Raw genomic sequence first — 22,590 nt, 5'->3', positions numbered from 1 at the left:
CACTCTCTCAGCCCCAGAAAGGAGGCACTTCTGAATCTTGCCAAGAAAACTACAGGGATGTTTCCAGTTAAGTCCCACAGACTCAAAGGCATTTTTAAAAAATGCTCCACTATGCAACTTTAAAAACCTAACAAGGCTTCTTGTTCAGGAATTTTATGGGATGGGATACCGGCAAGGATCCTGCTTTGATAATTATTCCAAGATTAATGTTCATAGCTAGAAGTCTGAGGCTGGAAATCTTGCTTTTGGTACCTCACAATGTCCTCTTACAGTGCTCCTTGTCGTGGGGATGTGGATAAATTATTTCTACAACGTTGCACAATAAGAATTAAGCACTGGAAACAAGGCTGCAACAAACAACAACAACAACAACAGCGAACTGCTCCTGGCCACATGCCCATCAGCAATTTTGTAAGGGGCTCGAACTGGAAACTACAGAGCCAGCTAATAAGAAATCCTCACAATCCTTCGCAAAATCAAGGTTGGGATGGAAGAGAAACGGCGTTTCCACGCGCGTTGCTGTTCCACCCCATGTGTAGGACCTGCATGTGTTGTCTCCGTATGCGGAAAAGATGAATACCCAGCACCACAGTGTGAATACGGTAGTAGCGAATTGTTAGGCGTGAGGGTTTTTTTTTTTGTTTTTTGTTTTTTGGGGGAACGCAAATCCTGGCGGCGGCGGCGGCGGCGGCTGGAAGCGGTTAGGGGGTGGGTTGGGAGGCCTCAGCCAATGACACGGAGGGCCGCTCTCAGCTGGCAGGCATTTAAATGGCAGCTAGCGCGCCGCGTTCCCAAATCCGAGACAGGAGACGAGCGCCTTAAGCGGGAAGAGCAGCGGCGAAGCTCCGGTCACCGTCGCAGGTGAGGGATAAGCGGGCAGGGTCCCAGCTTGGCTTTCGACGCTCCACGTCGCGGAGTAGGAAAGGCCAAGGCTGATTTCTAGAGGAGAGCAGCCGAGCTCCGTGGCGTTACTCGAGACTTGGTGCCGAGCGTTGTTTTCGGAAGACTTGGGGAACAAACGCGGGGGGAATCGAGCCACTTTCTTGGCAAGACAAGACCCAGAGTTCAGCGGGCTTTATTTTCGGGAGGCGGGGGGAGACGACTTTTTAGCATTATTGATGGCGCGGGAAAGACTGGCCGTACTGCGGAATGGGGGCTTTTCATACTTGTGGTAATAGGGAGGTTTACCCGAGTTGTAAGAAGAGGAGGTTCTTCTTTTCTTGGGTGCTAGGTGGGAGCTTTCAAACGGAGGCTCGTGCACGTGAACTAACCGGGAGAAAAACCTAGCGGGGGTTTTATCCCAGGGCAGAGCCGCCGGGGTTACTGAAGGTAGACAATGCACTTCTGTGACTGACTATTCAAGCTCAGCCATTCAGTGCGTTGCAGGCGTTCGTTCTCTCAGTCTCTAGCAGAGACCGTCCCCGCGGTGTGTAACGTGGGGACGATCGCCTCGATCTCCCTAAAAGTTTGAGCCCTTCGCTCAGGGGCAGAGACAGCAGCCAGCATTTTCCCCCCCGTCAAGCTTGGCTTCCGAGCCCGCGCGTCTCGCCCTTCTGCCTGCCGAGTTACGAGGCCGACGCAACGCCCGGTAAACTCTGTCCAGAGTAAATCCTGCGATTGGTTTTTAAAATGTGGCGTCTTCCGCGTCTCAAAGGAGGTTCATGTCTGCCGCGCTGGCACTTGAATTAATAAAGCAGCACCTTAATTATGGAAATTACCGAACATTGTTTACACTCGAGTAGCAATTGCGGCCGAGTCGCGAAGGCGAGTAAAGTTGTCTGGAAGGCGGCGGTGGCGCAGAAGTGGGAGATTTGAGCAAAGTATCTCTCGAAATGGGGGCCCCTTGCGGTGTTTTGCAAGCCGAAAGCTTGCTTGCCAGTCGGAACGCTCAGGGACCAGCCGTCGTGGATAGTTGCGTAGAGAGCTTTCCTGCCACGGGCCGTTTGCAGCCGTGACAACCCCTTAACTTCGCTAGGTAGATTCAGATTCAGACCTATTGTCAGAGTACAACATGTCTACAATGAGATTTGCTGAGCCTCCCTTCGTGCGCCCCCTCCCCCGCCCCCGCCCCAACACAATACAACTCACAGTGAAGGCAGAAAATCCCTAACCAACTAACAAAAATCCAACTAACAAACACACAATCCTATTGCACCGTGCGAGCTTATTGCAGGTCACGCCGCAAGTCACTCGTACCACGTTGTTGTAAGGTTATTTTCCATTCAGGTAAGAGTTCCCACGATGCCACTGAGAGCGAGAAGCATCTGCTTTTGACGCCGGTTAGCTAAACGAGAAGCTGACGTTTATGCAAGCACGGTGGGAATTGGATAGATTTCAGTGGCCCAACGCAAGTAGCGCTTCCACAGAAAGGTCGGAGAGAGGAACTATCACTTTTGCGGACACAAGGAGTAAGCTATTCCGGCAAGCTGGCCTCTGATTTTGTAGGGAGGTTTCTAGGACAAGCTATGCAAATAGGTTAAAAGAAAGAGCAATGGCCTCCTGCCCAGATTCAGTTACTTCTTTTTTAAAAAAAAGTTTTAACTACAGCAATGAAAGATAAAACAAAACAGAAAAAGAAAAAATAGAACAAGAGGTGCAAAAAGAAAAAAATAGAGAACTTCTATTCCAAGAAAGAGAATTCCCATCCTCATCAAAAATGTAAGCAATTTCACCATCTTTTCACCTCATAATTAACAAATATAAAGCTACTGTAATTCATCCCACAATGTGTCTCTTAACAAATAGGCAAATCTGCTAAGTAATGTGTTCTCCCATCCAGGTGCCAGCAAAAAGTCCATACTGAGCCCTAACATTATATTAATTAAAAAATATAAAATTTGTCATTCCATATCTCAATTCACTATTAGCAAAACCACATTTGGAAGGCATAAAGTGGTCCCAGTATACTAGTCTGAACAAAAGACTAAAACTTAACATTATGAAGAGGGACAATTACTCCTTTAAAGAGAACAAGTTCTCAAAAACCCCTTGGAGGAAGGACAGTTAGGTACAAAGCCAATTTAAAGGATATCAGATTAGGACACATAAAGTATCTACAGGGAGGAAGGCTAAATACCATGTTAACTGTAAACAAATCCAACACACAACATTTTTCCAGTCCAGCTGTCAACAAAGCCAAAGAGAACCACCCAAAATATTTTATCCCATCTCTTCTCCCCTTCCTTTCTTGATTCTGGCTTTGTTTCTTACTCTCTTCATGCTACTAAAGTTGCTAAAGAAAGAGAGGTGAAGCAAAAATTAAGTCCATGCTGCCATCTGATCTTCTGGTTTTCTGGGCCCCCTCCAAGTGTTGGGTAACCCTAGAAAACTCAGGTCAGCACCTTTAAAAAAAAACACTCTTAACAAGGGTTGCTAGATACAGTACTATACTGTAGAAAGGCTCAGAGGATTCTGTGTTGCTTATCCTCTCCGATATAGCATAGACAATCTGCATAGATCAAAATGATTACTGTGTTTTGATTAAGATTTCTTTGGCAAAGATAAGATACACATGTAATATCTTTTAGTCAGAAGTTAGAATAGAAGCACTAACCGCTTTCTCTATGGAGACACTCTTATACCCAGGTTGAGATCCAAGGAAAACCCTTTCATCATTTTGCAAATGAGTTCAGAATCAAGATTCAAGAGGATGTTAATGCATTAGAACATCGAATCAAACTAAGAAGAGGAATTTCAGCAGAGACAAATCTGAAGTCTTCCTTTTGGCTGGGAAGAATTTAGTATGGAAGGGGGACCATGTCAAGCAACAGTATAGGCAAAAAGTTGAGTGTCTTGGTGGATCACAAGCTAAATATAAATTAATAGCAGGATGAATGAAAAAGTGAATGCAATCTTACAGTTAGTATAGTTTAGATCAAGAAAGTCATTGTTACTCTACCTCTGATCACCATAGTTTAGACCAGGGGTGTCCAACCTTGGCAACTTTAAGACTTGTGGACTTCAACTCCCAGAATTCCACAGCCAGCAAAGCTGGCTGTGGAATTCTGGGAGTTGAAGTCCACAAGTCTTAAAGTTGCCAAGGTTGGACACCCTGGTTTAGACAGTGAAAATCAGGGGTGTGTCCAAAGAAAACTAACCTAGATAATAAAGGGCTTGGGGAAAAAAAGAGGAATATTCAAAGGTGTTGGATATGTTTACCATGGAAAAGGCAACACTATGACAGGACAAGAAACTGAGTTCAAATTACAGGTTAGTAGGACATCAGAAAAATTAACTGACAGTAAGATAAATTGGTTCAACAATCAGAGATTGAGTGGTAAAGGATCTCATTCACCACTAGAAATGATCAAACAGAAGCTATCTTAGGGAGATGCTGTAATAGTGGACTCTCGCACTAGAATTAGATGTTCTGAAATATATATTTGATCATTTGCACGCTGTTATGTCTGTTTCCATCTTTAAAGCAAGTTTAAATGTTTGACCTGGTTTGAGGGGACTCAGAATCAGGTTCCTATCAAAGTGTTCCCTGGTGATTTTGGATTAGTTAGTCTCTCTTTCATCCTATCCTATTTCATATGATTACTACTGGAATGAAATTTGGGGAAAAGGCATCTGCATTGATTTCTCACAGAAAAGGTGAAATTTAAACAATTTCCTTGATAGATAAATTAGTTTTCAAAAAGAATACCAATTGCATGAGTTTCAACAGAATATATTAAAATGTCTATAGGTGATCCCATGATAGTTATTGTTGAGAGCCAATTTGGTGCAGAGGTGAGCTCATGAGTTCTCGTCTCATCTCAGGCATCCAGCTAGCTGGGTGACTTTGGACCACTCACTGTCTTTCAGCTTTAGGAAGTGGGCATTAACAAACCCTTTGGAAAGACCTTGCCAAGAAAACTTCAAGGACTTGCTCAGGCAGTTCCCAGGAGTCAAAACTCACTTGCAAAAAAGTAAAAAACCCAACACCACCCATAATTTTAGTCTGTTATTAATTTTGAATAACTATTGAAAAGCCTAGAAATAATAAATTCATCAGAGTAGAAATTAAACACATCTCTAAAACAATTGCTAAACTAGCAACAGCATCCTGAGATACAAAGCAAACACAATAATAATGAAGGATTGTCCCACAGCAGAAAAGGAAATTCTAAGTTGGTAGTTTATAATCTCTAAATTCAATTTAATTTGAAATTTAGGAAAAAACTTTGTTCTTGGTAGAATGCTATTCTTTCAGTAGATTTTTTTTTTAAGCTTCAAAGAAACATCTGGTCTTACTGCTAAGAAAAGTATTGTAAACTCTTTCTTAGGACAATATAGTCTTCCTTCTCCCCATCCGCAGGACAGATCTGTGATTCAGATTTACAATTCAGTTTATATTGAGTCTTTCTGTAAAAGCATTAACAGCCATTTGTTCGGGTCCTTCTCTCTCTGGCTGTTTAATTAGAAAAGAAAAATGAAAAGAAGGAGCAAGACTGCAGGCTTACAAAGGTTAGTAATGTACTGCGACCCAAAAACCTTGCAATTGTGACTATGCCAGCAGGGCATTATTATTGTGTTTGCTTTGTATCTCAGGATGCTGTTGCTAGTTTAGCAATTGTTTTAGAGATGTGTTTAATTTCTACAGTGATGAATTTATTATTTCTAGGCTTTTCAATAGTTATTCATAATTAATAACAGACTAAAATTATTTCTAACACTTGTAAATCCTTGTTTACTCGTTTGCATTCTACTCTTGTATTTTCTTTCTTCTTCCTGTTAATATATTTTCTCTAAAATGTCATATACAGAGAGAGAGAGAGAGAGAGAGAGAGAGAGAGAGAGAGAGAGGGGAGGGGAGAGAGAGAGAGAGAGAGAGAGAGAGAGAGAGAGATCATCACTGGTATTGTGCCCTCCACCTTTGATGTCACATCAAAAAAAGAAAACCCTCAAGCAAAATAAAAGATGATCATATCGCTACATTTCTTGGCAAACTTGTAACATACACTGATGAGAATAACTCAATTGTATCCTATCTGTGAACAATCCAGGTCATCAGGCTAGAATAGAAGCAAAGATGACCTGGAAGGATTCCATTTTTGGTCCCATAAGTAAATTATTGAACATTGTATCCATAATACAATCTTTCTCTTCCTTTCCTATTCTCAGTGTAAATCTACCCCACCCCCCTGCAAGACTGAGCATATATTAGCTTCATATTAAAGACTGATTCAAGTAGGGAAGATTAATAACTGATAAAAATATTGGTTTAAATCTAGGTGGAGGCGAGTAGGGAGGTGTTGCCTAATCAGCTGCAGGTCTGTTGGAAGTGGAGGAAAAATTATGCCTTTGGGTTAGTTTTGATTTTTATCTATGTGGTTTTTAGCAACCACATAGATAGACTTTCCCCACAAATGATCTGCCCCAAATTTGGTCTCTTGGATCTACTAATAGTGCACTTATCTCTGCTGTAATGCAGTCTATCCACCTTAATGCTTGTCATCGTCTTCTATTTCCTTACGACTTTTCCTAGTATTAGAATCTTCTTCAGAGAGCTAGGTCTTCAGAAAATGTGGAGAGAGAGAGAGGGAGGGAGGGAGGGAGAGAGAGAGAAAGAGAGAGAAAATATGCTAGATATTTCACTGATTCAGGAATTAGTGAAAGTCAGATGGGCCCGGGATCTACTGGGTACCAAAATACACACTCATGTATTTCATACATTTTGGAAAGGATGCAAGTGAGAAGAAGTGAATCTGAATAGCTTTATCTCAACTACCTGTTAAATTGCTGTATAAGTCTGAGCTGTATATAAAGCTCTTATAACTTACTGGAGAAGTTAATTTAATGGAATTGGAGTTCCACTGACTACTTCATCTGAAATCTAATGCTTATTCTGGATCTTAAGAACTGGCCAAATTCTGGCTAACTGGGGATGTGGTATTAACATTTTGGGGGCCTCTCAGATACCTTGGGGTTTAATCAAGTCCTTGCTTATCTCAATTCCTGCTAAATCAAATCTGTGTCCTCAGTTTTCTTTCCTAGATCTTTTCTCTTTCTACAGAGAATCTCTTTATACAGTAATCTTAATTTGTTGTTTATCTCGCTCTTGTCTCTTCTTTCTTGTCATTTCTCCTTTTGTTCTTTTGAAATCTGTTTAACATGATTGTGTCATAAATAAATGCAACCTGGTTTTTACTAAAGAAAGATTACTTGGATTGGGATTTGATGTCATATAAACCCAGTCAGGAGTGTAAAAAGCTACCAATTGAACCCCCCCCTTTTAAATGGGGGGTTTACTACAGTACACCATAAGCATGAGATTCATATGCTGAGGATTTAACATTACTTGCCAATTATAATTTAGGAGTACGGTAGTTGCCAAAGTCTACATGTAGACTATTTTGGCCCATGCTGATCTGAGAAAACAAAAGTTTTGAAATTTCTAAAACAAAATTAAGTAATTACATCCTAAAAGAAACATGTAAAGTAATAGGAAAATTATGGCCTAGCCTGACTGGAGGCCAAGAAATGCAAAATGCGACAGCACTAGAATAAACATTAATTTTACCCTTTGGTTTAGATGCTTAAGTTCAGAAACTATATTGCATTTAACTAGAAGTTAAACTCTATTTTATTGTAGCAATATTTTTCTTAAATTAATGACCTGAACTTGTTTGTCTAAATGAGTTTTGTTCACAGGCAACTCATCTTCAAGCCAGTAGGCTTGGCAAGCACATTTTTGTTTTCTTTCTGCATTTTCCTCAGGGAAGATGTTCCAATATTTAAGGAAATCTGTTAATCATAGCGGCATTCTTTCATTAGTGATTTAACGCTGCATTGGTCATTGTTTCCTTTTGGAGTTGTGTGATTTAGGACCCAAGCTAAATATAATATGTAATGTTTTATTCTTTGAAATATTTTTTTCCTTTCCCAGATCCCCAACAGATCTAAGCAATGTATATGTGGAAAGATTAAATCGTTTTGTTCCTCATAGAATCCTAATCTAAGCCAGCACCAGTAGATAGAGGGGCCATAATCTATTGCAGTGAGAGCAAAAACATGCCATCATCCTAACCCTGTTTGTCCTCCCCCCCCAGCAACTCCATACTGCAAATTGGAAAAGAAAAAAAATGTAATCAACTAGAAGTTACATTAATGGTCCATGCAGTCTGGCTCTCAATTTCTCTAGGGCCCTGCTGTATAATAGGTAGCTAGTGTTACTTTTGTTTTTCTTTAACTAATTTTATTGAAAATCAAGTTTCTAATTTTTTAAAAAATCCATTCTCTTCAGCCACAAATCCCTTATTGTGATCCTGTCATTGAGACTGGCAATTCAGTGTGTTGAGTGATAATTATGCTACTGCAAATCCAATTTATGGAATCTGAATCTAGATATGTAGCGGAAAAAAGGTGGGAACAAAATTTATTTTGCAGATCTTTAAAGAAATGAAATAAATTTTAAAATCTCATGGAGGAACTTCATGTGAAAGCATCAAGCTTCATTTAAAATATTTTCATGAAATATTTGAACTTTTATTTGCTTTCCTTGGTCTTACCCAAGGGCCTGGGTGAATAAAGTAATCTCGGTTGGAAGACTTAATGTAATACTTATTTGCCACAGTCTATTCATGTAAACATTCAAAATTTGCAGCACTGACTTGACTCAAATAATAAAGTCCAGTATATTAACTTGATGTTATGGTTGTTTGTTAGTAAGCATAGCATAAATAGATTTAAATTTCTGAATTTCTCTAGCATAGAAATTTTTTTGTAGGTTTGAATATATTTTTTGCTTGGTAGAAAACAATCTGATAATATTTCTTTTTGTATTCTTAGAATGACTCGCACAGTTTCTGCTGTTGGTGTCCTCCTTTTGTTCAGTCTTCTACTGCCCTCAGCAGAGGGCACTAAGAGGAACCATGGATCACAAGGAACCATCCCTTCTCCTGACAAAGCCCAACCCAATGACTCCGAACAGACCCAGCAGCCACCACCACCACAAGCAGGTTCCAGACCCCGGAGAAAGGAGAAGGCCAAATCTACTGAAGAGGTGCTGGAATCAAGCCAAGAGGCATTGCATGTCACAGAACGAAAGTATCTGAAAAGGGATTGGTGCAAAACGCAGCCGCTTAAGCAAACAATCCAAGAAGAAGGCTGCAGAAGCCAAACCATCATTAATAGGTTCTGTTATGGCCAGTGCAATTCATTCTATATCCCAAGGCATATCCATAGGGAAGAAGGCTCCTTCCAATCGTGTTCATTCTGCAAACCAAAGAGATTTACCACCATGGTGGTTACACTGTCCTGCCCGGAAATGCAACCTCCAATCAAGAAAAAGAGGATCACACGAGTTAAAGAATGCCGCTGTATATCCATAGAGTTGGACTAGGAGGGGTCATGGAGGATAGTCTGCTCACCAGTGCATTTCCTCCTTCAAACCAGGCCTCTAAAACCTCTTTAGGTATGTCCAGAATGGGACATGAATCAAAGAGAATTGCAACAAACAGTATGTGTTATTCATCTGTAGATGTGAACTTCAGCTTTGAAAATAAATCATTTGGAGTGTATCCTAGGCTTAGTAATACACTAATTCCTCCCGTCCTGGGATTCTGCACTTGAATCTGTGCCATTGACTTGAATCTGTGCCATGATCATCAGTAGCAGCAACTGTCATAGACTTGGAGGCATTTTCACATTCAGTTATGGTCTGAGGAAAATGTGGAAAGGAATTAAGTTAATTGCAGCGAGTGCCATTGTTAATGGAGAAGGAAGCTTGCATGCTATCACCTTTATTTGGACATTAAATAGCCACTTCCTAGGGCTAAGAAGGAAAGACAAATGGGGAAGGCAGAAAAATGAACAAGGGAAAGAAAAGTGATGTATACAGCATCTCCTTGAATGTTATTTCTGATTGCATTTCTCAAACCAACAGCTTCTTTCAATACTGTATACACTCATCTATAAACCCATCTGCTGGTAATCTGACCCTTGAATGGTTTTGCCTGGACATCAACCCATTTTTCAAAGTACCATCTCCCATGAAGGTGTCTGCTTCTTGCATACCACAATTGTTGTGGTTGTCTAAGCTTCCTCTACTAAGAAGCATAGAACGGAGGGATGAAGTTGTTTCTCCTTACTTACTTAATTGATCTGATTGTGTGGAGGACAAAGCCATTAGACAACCCCATTGCATAAGCTGAAGGGGGATTAGCTAGGCCTGAAATAGTCTTGCTGCTCACTAAAATACTATGAAAAATGTCCCACTCATGGATAAACTGACACTTGCAATTTTGATCTGTTTCAATTTTCACAATTGGTTTACCCATGGGTGGCACATTTTTTAAAATGACATTTTGCTTAATTATTTGAGGGTCTGCTTATTTGCAGATGGGGGTAGAAAGGGATATACATTCAAGTACTTTAAGAATTCAGAGGGGAAAACTTATCAGAGTACCTGTAGGCAAGTCCATCCATGGATAAACCAACCCAAATTTGGGGGGTGAATTGGCACCTAACATTTTCAGCTTATCCGTGAGTATATATGGTACTATTAACTCTTAATTGCACACTTACTCTTTTAAAGATCAACTCGTCTAATATGTATGTTGACAACTATTATACGTGCATGTATACATCCCTTCTATAGCCATGCACTGTTCCACATAGTCAGCTCATACAGAAAGTAAAGCATTGCAATAACCATTTTTAACTCCAAGTATCACAGATTTACAATTTCAGGGAAGACCTTAAACAACCTCATTGATGCTTCCCAATTTTCTTCAACCTGTCACGAGTGGAATTGGGGAGAAGTTAAGATAATGAATAGTTTTGAATGTAAATCTGGCTAACAGATTGCTTCTTCCATGCTGTAATCATGACAGATGCATTTCTTTACTAGAGAATTTTCAGACAGATTCCTACCATTATACGTAGCTCTTAGTCACTTAAGACAGGAGAGATGACAGAATATACCAGCTATGTTTTTTGAACTTTTTCTGAAAGTTGTGAAGGTTAGGGTTAGCTAGACCAGTGTTTTTCAATACTTAGCAACCTTAAGATTCAACTTCAGCTCTCAGCCCGCATGACCCTTAAATTGTGGTTGAATATATACAGAATGTGACTCTCAAGTCAGACTCTGTATGACATTCAGGTAATCAGCTTTCTTAACATGCATAGCTGGCAGCTGGAAATCATAATATCCATGAAGTTGCAGAAGGGAAAAAAGTCTACCCTGCCTCTTTCTCGGAGTGTATCGCCAAAGTTGATTGGTGATCTCCTGAGCTGGTGTTAACGCTATATCTTTTAATTACTATAGTGCTGGTACTCTAGTAAATACAGCAAAGTTATAGCTCACCTAATGATGCCAGCTTGTGCGGAATATTTCTGCTTCCTTACTGACAAGAAGATAGCAAACTTAAGCAGTGTTGCTGGGTGTATGTGTACGTGTATCTCCGGTCTGGTATCTGATGTAGTCTTCTGGGCTGAAATATTCATTAACAAACAAGTGGTATTAGAAGAGCAGCAGAAAAAAAGCTTCCCAATTAATTTGGAATTTATGTGGGAACCAAATGGATTGTGGATTCAACCTGATCTTTATGCCTAGTTGCATTTTTTTTATGTGGAAAAGAGAAGCAAGAATGTGCTCCAAGACTGGAAGAAAACGAGTTTTGATCAATCAGTGACAATTATGTGGCTGCATAGAAGGCACCAGGTGACATTTCTGCCTTGTTAAACTGTTGAATCATTGGTCTACAATCTACCATCTTTCAAGCATTATCTGGTCTTTATGGTACAGTCTCTTTTTTGCTTCTCCCCAGCATTACAGCGAATGATACTTATTATAATATTATAGCATAACCACAAATATATCTATATTCCAGAAACACAGACTGAATCAGGAAGCTACCAAATTCCACCTCATTAAACACAGATATAATAATGACTTGCTTTTAGAAGCCATAACGATCACAGAGTTAATTTTTTTTAAATGCAGTAATAATTTACAGAACAACTGTGGGTACAGACCTTCTGCATTAGACACTTCAGCCACTACTAGGTCTATAACGAGATAGCATCCACATTACAGTACTGTATCTGCAATAATAATACACCATTTTCTATATATCTAATCTTTCATCAAAATGCTTCCTGACCTCATAGATACAAGTCTAATATGCCAGTTTATATTAGCACATTACACTGCATCATATCCTCAGACTTCATTTTTAGTAAGTGATTGTTAAAATATATCTGAGCTATAAGAGATATTTTCCACTATGTGGATTGTGAAGTAGAAATATTTAATGGCATTGCCATGTCTGTAGGATATGAGTGTTGCCTAATTCAAAGCATATTTTAGACAAACAACTTCCCTTTTCCTTTTGAACTGTTTGAAACTTGTGCTGATCTTTCCTTTTCTTCCAGCATTTGTTACAAAGGACACAAAGCAATTCAGCATTCTGGACAGGACCATTTTGAAGTAAGATTTGCCAAGAATATAAGATCCTAAAAATACAAAAGTCCTGACCCTCTGTACAAACAGCACATTTTCAAACAAATATAGATTCTATAAAGAATTTTTAATAATGTTTATTCTTAAGTAAAACCATTGTACAAAGATTTGTTGTACATAGAATTTAAAATACAATCTTAGATATTTAAATGTGACTTTAAACTGATACTCCTTCTTGTAGAATTTCACAATGCAAATGTTGGTTTTAAAAATAAACTGTATTATAAACTAATGAGTACTTGGACATAACTTATCGTCAACAAAAATATATTATTGTTTCTTACTAATTCTGCTTTTCATGTGCCCTGGATTGTAGGTGAATGTATATACTGAACAAGTATGTAATGTTGCTTTGAATTTTATGGAAAATTGTGGATCCAAAGGACTGCTTTTATTATATCTAGCATACATACTGCAATAAGGAGAGCTTACAGCTCCTAATCTCAATTCTCTTTTTGTGAGCCCTAGGTTTTGGTATTTTTAAGTTTTGGAAAAAGTGGGTTTACTGGATTGCTTTTTAATGCGTAGATAAAAAATTAAAATTAAACAAAAATCAAGAATACCAGGGACATAAACTTAAAATGACAGGAGAGAAATAAATTCAAAAGTAATTTTAGATAGTATTAGTTCACAGAAAGAATAATGGAAGCTTGGAGCCAACTTCCAGCGGCGATAATGAGTCAATCATCAGTAAATGAATTTAAACATGCTTGGGATAAACACATATCCATCATCCAACAAACATTAAAACAATAAAAATAAAAAACTGTCAAGGGACAGACTTTATGGACCACTAGGCCTTTTTCTGCTGTCGGCTTTCTATGTTTCTGTCAATCTCTGTCCAACCTCTTCTTTATATGGGGGAAATGCCAATTTCAAATAATTGGTTTATGCAGCTGTCCCCAATCTTTGTGAATTGGCAGTCTATCTGGGGCCAGTGCAAACACGCATGTGTGTGCAGTTCAACTTGTGCACGTAGTGGACTGGCAGTGGGCCACGGTGCAGAGGTTGGGGACCGCTGGGTTTATGTATTGCTTCAAAGTTCTTTTCTTCTATCTTTGCTTTTGCTTTAAGTATGAATGGCCTGGAACTTCATTTCCAAGACAACAGAAGTTTGTTGAATCCTGAACTGAACTGTTTTTCCTGAAAGTAGAATCAAATTTCTTACTCAAGGGAAAAGTGTAGCTGATCATTTGGAGTGAAGCTATAAGCATCCATAGGAAGAGGATTGGGAGAATTTACTCCAAAGAGCCAGGAGGTTAGTAAATAGGTCTGGGACCTGAGAGGCCCTTAGTTCATGTCCTCAGTTGATGATGGATTTCACTGGGTGACTTTTGTCCTCATTATTTTGTAGCCTACTCTCCTACCCCTAATTATGTTTGGATAAAAAATTAAGAATGACCCATTAATGCTGCCTTATTTGCTTTGCAGAAATGCAGGGGTATATATTGTGGGAAATAATTAATCTTAACTGTAACTCTTTAGTTCTGCATATTCTCTTTCTATAGAATTATAAAAAGAGACACCAAATGTAAATCTTTGATTTCTCTAAGAACGTTTTCTCTTCCTTATCTTGAAAGTTAGAATACCTCATGTGGCAAGCATGAACACAGATTCAGCCTGTATCACTTTTTTGCTGAGATTGAGAGCCAGAGTTCAGCTTACACAGAGCTACCCTGTTTATCCCATATAATCTTTCCTGCTCTTGGCTGGTTATGGAAAACTTTTTAATCAGTGTCTTCTTTTTTAGATTTGAAAGATTGGTTGCATTTATTCTTGAATTAACCTATTTTCTGGCTTTAAATGGTATATGGGGACAACTAAACAAGTTGGTTCAATCCAATATGCTAAGCTATAAAAAGCCTAAGCAAGAATTAAGTTTTGTGTTAGGCCTGATATAGGTCAACTTGTTATATGAAAACAGCTAATGCAGTTTTAAATGGTCTAACATACGATATCATTTTAAAAGAGGCTACATATGTACATTTATAGGCCCAGGACTTTTGCATGGATACGGGCATGTTGGTCAAAGTGTCCATCCCAACAAAGTACCGTATATATTTATATAGGGTCTGTTTGACAGGAAATGGTTATTCCAGCAGGCCTAGCACTCAGACACATTATCTGCAGTTGAGTTTCGTCCATTTGGTACCCAAGTGTACAGTCTGTCTGATCAAAGCCAAAGAGACTCATTCATTCTCATAAGAGCCCATAATTATTCATCTTTATAGTCTCAAATAGTTGGTTCAGCCATACAAACACTTCTTAATTTTCTCTTTGGTGAGCAGTTACTTTTCTTCAACCCATCTGTTCCCAAATCCAGCAGCTATGGACATTCATACCAATACCATTTGAAATCTGGTTAGTTTGATCTGGTGACTTAAGATTGAGTGACTTATAAAGCTTCATATAAGTCTAAGCAGAATGCTTAGCTGAATTTTGATACTGGTGTCTGTATTGTTGCAACTGTTTCTTGATGTTGCTTTTCTTGTTTTTCCCATGATATTAAAACCAATTTTTATATACAATGCCTTTTCTTACATAATTATAAGAAGATGTGAAAGACAAATACATTGACATAAAAGAGAGTGATTTGATTAAGTCAAAGAGAAACATTTCTAAGCAGCAATATAGTTTGGCTCTTTTATCTTTTGTGTGATACAGATGTAAGTCTCAACATTTGGGGATGAATCAGATGGAGCAGAACATGTGTAGATTTTAACACTTTTATTTGTTTCTTAAGTTATAAGTCAAATGTTAATGGTGCAGGACCAAGGAGCAAAATGGCAAACAGATGCAGTCAGTAGGTATTGTGCCTACAATTCTATTAGAAGATACTTATACAAGATGAAAATAAAAAGAAGTTTCCAGTGCTTTCTCCTGCAACATGTTCAGAGCCCTGCCTCTCACTGCTGACATGCTAAAGGCCAGCTTTAAATAAATAAATAATGTATAAGTACATGCACAGAGATCTTTGACATAGCAGTGCAACGTTTCAGTGATGGAAGAAGGTGGCCACATTATGCAGTGGTGGTGATGGGGTCCAAGTGCTACCTAACCTGCATCACTTTCATTTCATTGCATAAAGGATAACCAAACCCTTTTCCTGTCAAAGCATGAAGGATGGTTCACACACACATTGCTTATTTTTATAGACGTATTAATATACAGTGTTATTGCACTCAAAACACAGTATGATGGAGCAGCAAAGTCTTCAAGAGAGGAAACTGTTCCAACTCAAGAACATGTTTTTGCAAGCAGATCTCAGACGTTGTAACTAACATCTCAAACTATGAGGGTTAAGTAATAATTGGGGGCAACACTTCTAGGGGAAACCTGAAGCAATGGGCTAGTGAGGCTAGATAGTAGTGGTCTACTTTATAAATAAATAGCCTGAGTGCAAAACAGCTTCTATAAATAGCAATTCAATATGTTTCAGTCAGGGATGTTTATAAGGCTGTGGATAGCCTAATACAGTGGTCCCCAACCTTTTTTGTACCAGGGACCAGTTTCACGATTATTCATTCTTTGCGGACCGGTACAAAATGATCCACGGACCGGTACCAGCATCAGCACGCACGACCAAGGCAAGGCGAGCCGAGCGACCAGCCAGCCAGCCAGCCATCCCCCGCTTCTCCCCACCACCTTCAACTCCTCCTTTGTACCTTCTCGCGGTCGACGGGCTTTTTGGGCTCTTTCTTAATCTCCTCCTGAGTAACATGAGACTCCACCGCCATCGGGACGGCTCTTCGTTCGAAACCGCCCCCCCCTTCGACAAAACTAAGGCACGAGGATTCCTTCAGCACCCAAACGCCGCTTTCCAACCAACGACCGACAAGCTCACCCAGAAGCACTTTCTCAAGCGCCGTCGAAACAAGATGGCGGCGCCCAAGCAAAGTAGGCCCTACTTTCATTCTTTGTGGCCTGGTACAAAATGATCCACGGACTGGTACCGGTCCGGGGCCCGGTGGTTGGGGACCCCTGGCCTAATAGAAAGCATGACCATTGGCTTGAAGCCTCACCCCTTCTTAGCTTGCATCACACTATAAGGGTGGAGCTTCAGTTGCCATGGTTGCCTGCACCATCTTGGATTTGTACAACACGCTAGACTACAGAGTGATAGATATTTCAGAGTATTTTGCACCCGCAACCATTCATCCATGAGTAAAGAGGTTTAGAAGAGTTTGATTATTTTCACCACTCATAATGCAACTACAAATTCCGTCCTTAAAGACAAAGATATAAGCATTTCCTATAGCAGCTATTCATGTAGGTGAAAAAAATTTAAATGATTCCAGCGTGTTTATTAATCAATAAAGTAAATTGTTTTAAGTTAAAAAATTTAAAGGCCAAGATCTCATATAAAAAAAAGGACTACAAGTCTTGGCTCTCTCAGATTTCAGTTATTTTAAATATTTTTTATAAAAGCATTCACAAGTATATTGCTGACTCACATCACAAAGGAATCGGCAACAAATGGAATTAGCACCATAATCGGAAGAATTTTGGCTAGTTTTAGTTTTTTTTTAAAATGCTCAACCACAGTTTCTGATTATTGTTTATGGAACTTTCTCATTTTGGTTAGATGTTGATTATAAGTTTAACCTGGAAACTTTGTTTTATGATTTTGCACAATACAGTGAGACACGAATGAAATGGGATTTATGCAATAAAGTTAAAACTAAGCAGGTTTAACTTGTCATCTGAATGTAGTCACAAGCTTTGTCACTGTCAGGCCTTTGAGGTGGACCGGGTTAGAGAACAGAGACCATGAGGAATACTGGATGAAAATAACATTTTTATTGATGATGGTTATAATAACAGAATAAAGGAACAACCTGATGACATTTCTCTTTCCTTCTTTCTTATAGACAGTCAAAGCAGGGCTATCCTGAATTTCTTCCTTGCATTCTCCTGTTTTTCCAAGGAAAGTTCATTTTTCCTAACAGACTTGTATATCTTTTCAAGGCTATATCTGTCCTTCTCTACAGTCTCAAATCTGACCATCATTTTGATAGGTGCTAATAAATAAATTACCTCAGCTGAGCTATGACAAACATAGCAACTGGATCAAAACTGACCATTATGAGAACAGAGGAACCTCATTGATTTTTTCCAGGAGATTCAGTTTTATGATCCAAGTTGTATTCAGTGTGGTCACTATCTGATAGGTCTGTTCTGTAAAGATCTTAGCAGAGACTTTCTTTTTCACAATAGTGTCTTCAGCTGTTCTTCTTGAAGGACCTCTTTTGCAAAATAAGTTAAAGGTTCTTACCTAATGTTGTTTGAATATGTTAATTCAAGTGCTCTCTACACAATTTAAGTGTTTTTCTGACATGTAACTCAGAGGTTTATCGGGTTCACAGAACAGGGTATACAAAGATTCCAAGATTGTAAAAGAGGTTTTCAAAACAACAACAAAAGATGGAGTAGGCCTGTGATGGCGAACCTATGGCACGCGTGCCAGAGGTGGCATGCAGAGCCATTTGTGCCGGTGCGCGAGCTGCAGGCAAACTTACCTCACTGCACATGTGCGTACCTCACAGCTGATTTTCGGCCGGTTTGAGGCCTTTTTCGGCCTTCCAAAGGCTTGAGGAAGGCTTCTTCAGGCTTCTACAAGCTTTGTAGGCCGAAATCTAGCCCCATTTCGTCACTTCCGTTTTTTTCGGGAAAAACATAGCGCGTGCATGTGTAGGGGGTGTGGGGGGTGCGCATTGCCTTCTGGGTGCTGACACATGAGCATGAGCGTGCAAGCACTTGCACAATTTTTGGCACAGGAGTCCAAAAAGGTTAGCCACCACTGCAGTAGGCTAATGAGATTCTGATATTTATAATGCAATCCAGTGCATAATATTTGGAAATAAGTCCCTATGGTGTTCAATAAGCTTTACTCCCAATCCAATGTTAATCAGAATATATTCTCAATTAGCCAGTTTGGGGCAAGACTAGGAACTGGAAGACCTTAGGCATAAAGCTAGCTTGGTGACTTGAGCAAACCTTAGGAAGGAAGCAATGGCAAACCACTTCTGAAAACTCTTGCAAAGAAAACTGCAGAGATTTGTCCAGGCAGGGTAAAAATAGCCTTAACTACTTACAAAGTGCAGTCCTCCACATTCATTTCTATAGCAATCGAAATACCTATTGGGATTGAAAAGATTTCAAAGGCCCTTCAAAAATCCAAAGAAAAGATTAAATATCTGTCTTCAAGTTTTAATGATTCATTTTCAGTTGAGATGTAGGGAAAGGTTACAGAACTAAAGCTGCTAAAGAATCCATCTGTCGCCATCTGTCTCTATGATGGAGAAACTTGGCAATTGGATTGCAAGATGGCAACAGTAGATGATTGCATCTAATTTTCTGCAGTGGAGCAGATGCCAGATGTTTCTTCCTCTTTGATCTTAATCACACTTTAGGTTGCAGACAATAAGATTGGTTTAAAATTTATTGACTCTTTGATTTCTACATTTTGGTGCTTTTAAGGAGAGATTTCTAAATGTTGACAAGTGAGGTGGCATCAAAAGTGTCAAGTCATCAATCTCCTTTGTAAAAAGGTCTTAATTAGAACCCCATTGATGTTTCCATGCAACATGAGTTCTTGTTCAGGCAATCATAAATTTGCTTCATATAATGAAGTCTCATTGTGTTGCTTATCATAATATTTTAAGCATCTGTAGCACAGCTTCTTGTAAACCTTTCATGTTGCCTTAAAGCTATTGGAAACTATAGCTGTTATTAATCAAAAGAAGCAGGAATTAAAAAATGCATTGATTCTGTTCTTTCAGCTGCTGGTTTCTTTTTTTAAAAAAATTAAAACAAATTGATATTTCTAGAGTGTTATTTTTACAATTGATCTATGGCACATAATTTCTATTGAACTTCTAGCAAATGAATGCTATGATGAGAAAGATTAAAATATTGTGAGTTCTATAAACCTCAATAACTCCAGCTCTTTAGAAGTTCATTGCAGTATATAGTATTGCTAGATCACAGAAACCAGAAATCAGATCACAAATGTATGAGAACAGGGCAATCTACACAAGTGTTTTATCCTACTTGTATGACATGGCTTATTCATAAGGTGCGACATACCCATTATCTCATTTTTATGATGCTATCTTTCAATATTATGGTTTCATTTTGTAATGTTGGTTTTCATGCTCTATTATGTGTGTTTTGATCTCTTAATATTATATACCTCACTGCTAGTGGTTTCAAACTCTGACAGTGGAAGAACAAGGTTTACCTGTCTGCCTGAGTGTGAAATTGACTCTTATGCGACATTGACAATGAGATAGCATCTTTCAATGCATCTGAATGGATGAAGTCAATTTAGAGTACACATGGCAGATATGTAGTACACCCTAATTCAGTTTTCCAACTAACTGACTGAAATGACTACCTCATTCTTCTTAAAGGTAGATTTTCAAAAACCAAAACAATTTTCTGTGACTACCCCCTATCTTTGGAGACAAGGATGGTAGTTACACCAATTACCTGGAAATAATCAATTAAGGTATGAAGGTCCCTGAAACAGAAATACAGGGTGAATTTTTTTTACATAAATGGATTTCTACAAAATCCCTGTGTAATACCTCATTAGTTGGGGCTCACATCAAACTTTAGTCCACTGTGGCAAGAATAGGCCTGACCCTGGAAGGAAGTGAAGCTGAAGTTTAAATAAGGACATGTTTGGAGAAAATATCAGTCACCTGAAACCCACCCTCATACCCTTTCATTTAGATCTGGATGTTGCTCCTTGAGGCACGAGGTCAGCATGTCCTTCATGGATAGGTGACACCGTCTGCTCTTTTCAGTTGGTCAGCGATGTTATTTTCTTAAGAAGCAGGATGTTATTCCTAGAGGTCTGCCACTCGGCAAGGTCAACAGTAATATTTTATGGTTAATGTTTATTATTAATTTTGGCTGTGGCCTTTCCTTTAAGCATTTGTATGGTGTCAACCTGAACTGCTGTGGGTCAGAACATGACAAGGTTATGACATGAACCATGCATTCACTTTTCTTTCCCAAACACATGCTAGCAAAACAATACACATGGGAACTGGGAAACCGTATATTAACTTTTACCGTAACGTCTACACCCTGAAAAAATAAAAGCAGAATTCGGAGTCTTTTTGTTTTTAAGCAGATCTGTTTTCAGCTAGAGAGTCCTTTTCACCATAGCTGTAACAAAATGACAAAATATACTTGATTTGAGCAAAGTCACTCTTCTAAATAAGTAAGTGTAGAATTATGTTCTGTTACAGAGAAAAGGGGTGTTTCCAGATGAGGATTTAGTGCAAAATGATTATATAGTTTATAGACTTTTACTGCTGCTGGTGGATTGGATGGTTGTCCCTCATTTAGATCCCTGTGTTTGTTTTCTTATCAGAGAAAATGGTTAAGGAAAACACAGAATACTGAAGGATGTATTTTAATTGGAATTGCCTGCTTGGAAAAGTTTGAGTTAGAACTTCTAGAAAAATCCTCTTCTTGCAGTAATCTCCACAGTCATTAAACACCATGAAAGTTGCCTACTAGGTGAATTTTCAAAATATAATTCATAAATTTTAAGACATTTTTGGAAATAGCTATATTTTCCATCAAAAACTAAACTTTATCCAAAAAATTCCTCCAAACAAGGAAAATGATTGATGTTGGAGTGAAAAACATCAAGGGAATCACTAACTACACTGAAAGCAAAATTTTAGTAGCTGTTGAGAAATGCTAGATGGTGATTTCATTTTGTATGCCAAAAAAAGCCAATGCAGTCCTAGCTGTATTAACAGACGAATAGAATTAAAATCACGTGAAGTGATTGATATCACTTTACAATGCCTTGAAAAAACCATGCTTGGAATACTGCATCCAGTTTTGGTCAACAAGATAAAAAAAAAACAGTGTTGAGACTCTAGAAAGAGTGCAGAGAAGAGCAACAAAGATTATTAGGAGACAAGAGATTAAAGATGGTTGCTGGAATTGGGTATGTCTTTAATGAAAAGAAGGACTAGGGGAGACATGATAAAAGTTTTCTAATATCTAAGGAGCTATCACAAGGAAGAAAGGGGTCAACCTATTCTCCAAAGCACCTGATGGATAAGAAGCAATGGATGGAAACTAACCAAGGAGAGAACCAACCTAGAAATAAGGAGAAATTTCTTGACAGAACAATTAATCAGTTGAATAACTTGCCTCCAGAGGTTATAAAAGCTCCAACATTGGAAGTTTTTAAAAAGAGACTGGATAACCACTTGTCTGAAATGCTATACTGGGCAGGGGTGTCAAACTGGCGGCTACAGAACAGATGTGTCATGTGTAGGCCATGCCCACCCCAGCTCCTTGAAGGGGAAAAATATCACAATACGTCAGGTGATGCAGTGGTGGGATTCAAATATTGTTGCCACCAGTTCAGTGGGGGTGGCTTGGTGGGCGTGCTTTGCACGCATACATATACTTTGCATGCATGCGTGCGCCAATCATTAAATTCCAGAAAGCTGGCACTCAGGCAATTTGGCTATTCCAAAATATGAAAAACAGCACTTCTTCTTGGTCTGAACACCCCCCACCCCCTTACCTTATAGAACTGAGACTTTCTCCTGGGAGGAATTCCTCCTGCAGATTGACTCTAGTTAGAGAAGCAAGTTTTGCACAAGTGAGGATACATTACAAAACAAATTCTATAATTTCATTTCTTCATTAGCATTTGTTTCCTGCGTTCTCTCTGCAAAATCAAAATAAATTATATGAGTCCACTAATTTAATCCCAGAAGAACAATTCTTAGGTAAATTGGGTTGAGAGATAGTAATATGCCCCATGTTATCTAAATCACCATACTCCAAGAAGAATGAATTGAAGCAGAGTCCTTGTACTTCAGGTCTAGTATCTTAACCATTATACTTCTATGGCTCCCAATTTGAGTGGTGTGTGTTACTCAAAGTATACAATTTCAGTAATGGCAGTTAGATAAGGAATATCTTTCAATAAGATAGGGAGATTACTTTATTCTGCTTTTTAAAATATGCTACTCCTTCATACTTGCATCAATGAATCAAGTACTTATAATACTTATAATAATAATCTCATAATGATAGCCAGTAATAGGTAGCAAATATACAGATTTATGGGACAGGCACCATCAGTC

At 38.8% G+C, this 22,590-nt stretch overlaps 1 protein-coding gene and 1 long non-coding RNA gene across 3 annotated transcripts in view; both read left to right on the top strand.

Moving 5' to 3' along the window:
• Positions 1-22,590, top strand: part of LOC148133404 (uncharacterized) — a 240,444-nt gene that overhangs the window by 146,086 nt on the left and 71,768 nt on the right. The gene's annotated exons all lie outside the window — the stretch shown is intronic.
• GREM1 (gremlin 1, DAN family BMP antagonist) lies at positions 684-14,979 on the top strand. Of its 2 annotated transcripts, XR_015746749.1 has the most exons (3): positions 684-861; positions 8,776-11,952; positions 11,986-14,979. XR_015746749.1 is itself a non-coding variant. In XM_026664279.2 (2 exons), the coding sequence occupies exons 1-2, from the start codon at positions 731-733 to the stop codon at positions 9,326-9,328; spliced, it is 684 nt and encodes a 227-aa protein (XP_026520064.2). In that variant the 5' UTR covers positions 684-730; the 3' UTR covers positions 9,329-14,979. The 2 variants fall into 2 exon arrangements, 1 of the variants encoding a protein (XP_026520064.2); XM_026664279.2 differs by having other exon boundaries at positions 8,776-14,979.

Source organism: Notechis scutatus, chromosome 1 (assembly GCF_049901735.1).
Source record: "Notechis scutatus isolate UNSWTSFEM ecotype Mainland chromosome 1, rNotScu1.2, whole genome shotgun sequence".
In the NCBI taxonomy this organism is placed as follows: Eukaryota; Metazoa; Chordata; class Lepidosauria; order Squamata; family Elapidae; genus Notechis; species Notechis scutatus.
Note: the sequence above shows the minus strand (reverse complement) of the source record. Positions and strands in the feature narration are given on the sequence as shown.

Bases quoted from the DNA above. Each gene is read 5' to 3' on its own strand.
- GREM1 (XM_026664279.2), top strand. From the start codon at position 731: ATGACACGGAGGGCCGCTCTCAGCTGGCAGGCATTTAAATGGCAGCTA. The intron at 862-8,775 runs GTGAGGGATAAG...TTGTATTCTTAG, and splicing joins AGCTCCGGTCACCGTCGCAG to AATGACTCGCACAGTTTCTG.